Source organism: Triticum urartu, chromosome 1A (assembly GCF_056163025.1).
Source record: "Triticum urartu cultivar PI428250 chromosome 1A, HENAU_Tu73, whole genome shotgun sequence".
Taxonomy (NCBI): Eukaryota; Viridiplantae; Streptophyta; class Magnoliopsida; order Poales; family Poaceae; genus Triticum; species Triticum urartu.
In genome coordinates this window covers 309,607,932-309,613,617 of record NC_141873.1, presented here as the reverse complement: position 1 = coordinate 309,613,617, position 5,686 = coordinate 309,607,932, and the positions used below count along the sequence as shown (strand labels likewise).

The 5,686-nt window shown below is 48.6% G+C and overlaps 1 protein-coding gene across 1 annotated transcript; it reads right to left on the bottom strand.

Moving 5' to 3' along the window:
* Positions 1 to 2,538: 2,538 nt before the first annotated feature.
* On the bottom strand, positions 2,539 to 3,535 carry LOC147991005 (uncharacterized). The gene is made up of 4 exons (XM_087535032.1): positions 3,374 to 3,535; positions 3,133 to 3,282; positions 2,844 to 3,035; positions 2,539 to 2,766 (listed from the first exon to the last, which is right to left on the bottom strand). Exons 1-4 carry the CDS (start codon positions 3,533 to 3,535, stop codon positions 2,539 to 2,541), a joined length of 732 nt encoding a protein of 243 aa, XP_087391158.1.
* Between the last annotated feature and the right edge of the window lie 2,151 nt (positions 3,536 to 5,686).

Below are 5,686 nucleotides of genomic sequence, written 5' to 3'. Positions count from 1 at the left end.
GATCCGCCGCCGCCATCTTCCGTCGTCCCATCTTCAGGAGGGATCATTGCATAGACCTTGCCAGGCCCATCTGTTATCGACATTACCACGACACTAGACAACGCCACCATCCTGTGCGCGTCCATTAAACCGCATCCAATGCCGAGACTCCACTGCTCCATGCCGTCGAGCCGCACCATCTTCAATGTGGTAGACGCAACACCACTCCAACTGTTGTCCCCTCTAGTGAATCTTTGCTCCAAAACAATGCCCTCGGAGGGAAATAGCACCATAGTCTCCATCATCATCCGATCCAGGAGACCCGGATCTAGGGTTTCCCCTGGAACAGATGCCTCCTAGAGGAAGAGGGGCACACTATTTGTACCTGCCAATGAACCCGAACGGTGCCCACCAGCACAAAGCTCTCATGGTGATGCCTTCAGGAAGGACACGACGTCTTGAGCACCATCGGCGCCCACCGCGGTTAGGGTTTTCACCCGAGAAGTACTGAGGTGGGAAGAGGTAGATCAGACCCAAACGACGTCTCCAAGAAGAAAATCAGCACCCACAGGTGTCGTCATCATCGTGGGCCTCGTGCCCCCCGAAACCGACCAGGGAATTATCCCGATCTAGATCCCCACCTCCCGCTCAGCCCACAAACCAGTGACCGGTTAGCTAGCCAGCCCAGCCAAGTCCGGCGAGATTGGAGTGCACCTAGATGGGACAATATGCAGTGGACAAAACGGTGTCGTCAGCCACGGAGGCATCGCTGCCACGGCCCAAACCCCCGGTAGTCCACGGGCCGCCCAAGCCGACCTCCGGTAGGCCACCAGCCCCGCTTCGCCACCGGATGGGGAAGCCTCACAAAAGGGACCGCCATCCCTGATCCATGGATTGCAATCGCAGTACCAGCGCCGAGTAGCTGGAGAAGGGTCCCACCGCGGCCTTCCTCAGAGGCATCTGGAATTTGCCAGAGGGTGCCTCACGTGGCGGCGAGGGGAGTAAGGTCCGGCAGGGGGGAGGAAGGGGCTTCGGGGTCAGGTGACGGCGGAGGAGGGATCCAGCGGCGGCACTAGATCGAGTCGCAAGTCTCTCCTCATTTGATGAGATATGTGGGACTGTCCAATTGAATGCCTTTACTTCGATGAAATGAAACTCAAGCTCTTTGGCATATACTTATTTAAGTAGTAAAGCACAATCTTGGCTATTAACACATCACACATGTACTTTCTAGACTTACGAAAAATTGCATTGAGTAAATTTAACTCGCTTCTATCAAGATTAGAAGTCATTGTAATCTTACACTCATTGTAATCTTGCTATTTCTTTCTAGCAGGAATATCCAACAACAAAGGGCTAGTATAACATGAAGAGAACCAGGACAAGCATCGAGGCTACAATCTACTCCCTCCGTTCCTAAATATAAGTCTTTGTAGAGATTTTACTATGGACCACATACGGATGTATGTAGATGCATTCTAGAGTGTAGATTCATTCATTTTACTCTGTATGTAGTCCGTAGTGGAATCTCTACAAAGACTTATATTTAGGAACGGAGGGAGTACAAACTAAAAACAACAACCAAGAAAAAAAACAGTTGTAAGTTGCTAAAAGAAGTCCACATATGAAACCTGCAACTATATAGCTCCGATAGTATAATGAAATAACTTTGAAATGCAGCTACAAACACTTAATCAAGCGGAGATCAGAAGGTGTGAAGATGCAGATGCTATTCTAAGCACTAATAAACAGATAAACTATACAGAAAAAAATATTTTAAAATGCAGGACTGAAATAGTGGCAAATAAGTAGCAACTGTGAGTATTTCTCACAAAAATAAAGATTAGCTACTGTAAATAAAGCAGATAAAAAGGGGCATACTACAATGGCCTGAAAAAGGGACTACACAGAAACTATGGCATTACAGAACGTAATCATAGCTCATAGCTTAAATTCAGAAATGACTTGAACATGAATTTACTCCAATCAGGGATTACTGCAAGGCATTACAGAACAGGAACTGCACAGAAACTAGGGCATTACAGAACATAATCATAGCTCATAGCTTAAATTCAGAAATGACTTGAACATGAATTTACTCCAATCAGGGATTACTGCAAGGTGCAAGGCATTACAGAACAGGAACTGCACAGAAACTAGGGCATTACAGAACATAATCATAGCTCATAGCTTAAATTCAGAAATGACTTGAACATGAATTTACTGCAATCAGGGATTACTGCAAGGCATTACAGATCAGGAACTGCACAGAAACTAGGGCGTTAGTGCAGACAAGATCAAACACCACATAACAAATTATAGCAAAAACAACTAAACCATCAACGAGGAACAAGGTACGAACCAGTCAAAAAGGAACAGGGGACCTAAACCCATAAAATCAACACCGACGACCATGTATATGTGTACAGGCTCCGTTTGAACAAGCATTCAACGTATATGTACTAGACGAGCCGATAAAACTTGCTATGCCGAGCTGATATCACACTACAGCCATGTATGATTTAGCAAAGTTGACAAGCTGGTAATGCGTGCCTACAGCTACTGGCTCGGCCTGCAGGACAGGCAACGACCCCGCTTGTTGTAGCACCTGGGACATAGAGACACGCGGTGATCCGTTAGTGTTGAGCAGTCCCAGCACGGGCACATCCCCTCATCTGGGCCGCCGGTGCTGCTGCTGCTGCCCAGCCGGCTGGTCTGGTGTAGCTGGCCGGTGGAACGCTTCTTCGACGGCGGTGGTGCTGAGCTGCTCCCGGCCTGCAGAGTCTCCTGACCAAGAAACAAGCAAAGGCGTTAGTATCGCCGGAACCTGGGAACATCGGCAATTTGGCATGGAAGGAACTTACCCTGCTCGCGTTGCGCTGCTGCGGCGGAGTGGGGACGCCCCGCGTGACCACAAAAGGCTTCTTGAAGTTCACTGCTGGCGGCGGCCGATCAAGGAGGATGATTTGGCGTTTCACCGGTGGAAGGGCAGGCAGGTTTGCCGCAGGCGCGTCGGCGCCCGCCGCCACCGTTGTTTCTGCACGGGCGTCCCTTCCCTGCTAGTGAAACACGCATGATTAACGACGACCAATGCAACGGAATCAATCAAGACATCTCGCCGGACACTGTGCTTATGCGACGGAAGGAACTTACGTTGCTAGGGTCGCGCAGTGGCGCCTCGGCAGGGGTCAGCTCTCCTGCCACAGGAGGCACGACGACTTCCTCAGAACTAGGCTGGCGCCGCCGTGTCGCAGGCGCGCCACTCCCCGACGGAGTCACTATGTCCGAGCCGGTGCTATTCCCCTGCGCAGGTCAAGATCGACAGACTAAGCTCGTCCAAGAATCTTTGATTTCTTGATAAATTCAAGAAACACGGTCCAAGGATGAACATTACTGCGGCGCCCGGACGCTGCCCCGTCGGCAAGGTCGCCGTACGATCCTCTCGTCCTCGTGGGCGGGCTGAAGATCCCTCCGACGTCGTCGTCGACGTCCCCCGCGCTCGCGGCTCGGACGTCCCGCCCCTATCACCCCGCTGGTGCTTCTTTTGGCCCGTCATGTTCTTCAAACTTCGCCGGCAGAGCTCTTTCTCTCTCTGTCTCTCTCTGTCTCTCTGTGACTCGAGCGATGTTTGGTTGGACGCGAGGAAGAAGATGGATTGAACAAGAGGAAGAAGAAGACAGGGAAGGGGGAGGGGAATTTATAGGGACCCAAATCCACCGGCACCGGAAAACAGAGAGAAGGAGAGACTTTTTTTTGAGTGGGAGAGAGAAGGAGAGATGGAAGACGCAGCGGGAGAACTACTGCTATTTAACTACTGGGCCGACCGGCCCATGCGAGTGGCCCGACGACGACGCGCAGCAACCTCGGGTGGGCCGGCCCAGCAAGCACGCTCAACACCTTTCCTTTGTTCCTTCGATCGCCTTCGTGCACGTTTCGTTCGTTTTTTTTTTGCTGTTCGTCCCTTTCGTTCGCAAAAACTGAAAACCACATGGTTCTGAAAATTACGAATTTGAAAAACAGTTCACGAGTTTGAAAATTTTCATCAATTTTGAAAGCAAAAAATGAAAAAAGTTCACCGAATTTGAAAAGAAAATCAACAAATTTGAGAAAAGTTCACCGAATTTGAGAAAAGTTCACCGAATTTGAAAAAAGTTCATCGACTTTGAATAAAAGTTCATCGATTTCGAGAAAATGTTCATCAATTTTGCAAAAAATTCGCCGCCTTTGAAAAAGTTCAAGCATTTATGGGAAAAGAAAAAAACAAGATAGGAAAAAAGGAAAAGAAAACAGAAAAACAACTGGCCTTTTCGCATTGTATAAAGAAAAGCAAAAAGGATAGTAAGTACATTATGTCTTCTGATCCAACTGGTTAGTTCGTTAGCCACCAGAACGAACGAGCGCTGTTCGATTCGTTGAGGACGCACTATTTGTTTTTTTGCCTTTTTTCAAAATAGAGAAGCAGGAGGAAGTGGGATGGCCCAGCCCAAGTGTACAGGGGGTGTGCGCCCTGTACGGAATGACATATATTTGGCGCATAGGATTTTGGTTCTGGCATCCTTGGAAAAAAACTTATAATTCTAGCAACCCTGAACAAAACACTTATATTCTGGCCGTGATATAAAAAACATATATTCTAGCCGTAGGCCGATGATGAACTTGCAACAGAAGGAAAAGGGTCAGACCTTGGGTGTAGCTCGAACTGTTGCGAAAGTGGTTGGGAGGTAATAACACGACACAGCCGAATTCCATCCCTACTCCCTAGTTCCGGTGATGGCCAGGCGAGCAGCGGCGACGCACTGACAATTTGTAATCGGGTGATAATTGAATGTGATCGTATAGGATTTTGGTTCTGGCATCCTTGGAAAAAAACTTATAATTCTAGCAACCCTGAACAAAACACTTATATTCTGGCCGTGATATAAAAAACATATATTCTGGCCGTAGGCCGATGATGAACTTGCAACAGAAGGAAAAGGGTCAGACCTTGGGTGTAGCTCGAACTGTTGCGAAAGTGGTTGGGAGGTAATAACACGACACAGCCGAATTCCATCCCTACTCCCTAGTTCCGGTGATGGCCAGGCGAGCAGCGGCGACGCACTGACAATTTGTAATCGGGTGATAATTGAATGTGATCACTTCCCTGTTTCTTGTGTTTCGGTTCGACTGCTAATGGTTGATCGCTCGTCCAACGGCTCACCTGGAGGGATACCATTCACCCCAGGAGCGTCTTGGTTAGCCATAAATCAAGCATCGGAGGGTCCCCAATCTCTGTTGCCCATCCGACATCCTTTTTACTTTCTGTTTTATCTTTCCACCTGCTCCTCTCTGTAATGGCTATAAGGCCATGCGCTCCTCTCATTTGGAGACCATCTTGTTGTAATTTGGGGGTGGAACCTAGCCGTCAGTGGCCTGCTACAATACTTTCGTCCGCTCTTTCAATACAAGCCCTATATTGAGACGCTTTGTTGCTCTAAATGTTCATGCATTAGTGTTAAAATTCAGTTAATTAGTAGTCACATCTTGACGATTGGTATCGAGAGCCATGTGTTCCTTGGAGGCATATGGATCTGGAGTATCGTTCAGATTGGGTTCTCTCACAAAATCCCTCCACGAGCTCGGATTCCCCCGGCAGCGAGAGTTCTTGTGGCGGTGACCGAAGTGGCACCGGTTCGGGTGCAATCAGTGACATGGTCTGTTTACTGAAGAT

Bases quoted from the DNA above. Each gene is read 5' to 3' on its own strand.
- LOC147991005 (XM_087535032.1), bottom strand. From the start codon at position 3,535: ATGACGGGCCAAAAGAAGCACCAGCGGGGTGATAGGGGCGGGACGTCC. The intron at 3,283-3,373 runs GTAATGTTCATC...TGACCTGCGCAG, and splicing joins GGCAGCGTCCGGGCGCCGCA to GGGAATAGCACCGGCTCGGA. The intron at 3,036-3,132 runs GTAAGTTCCTTC...TTTCACTAGCAG, and splicing joins CACTGCGCGACCCTAGCAAC to GGAAGGGACGCCCGTGCAGA.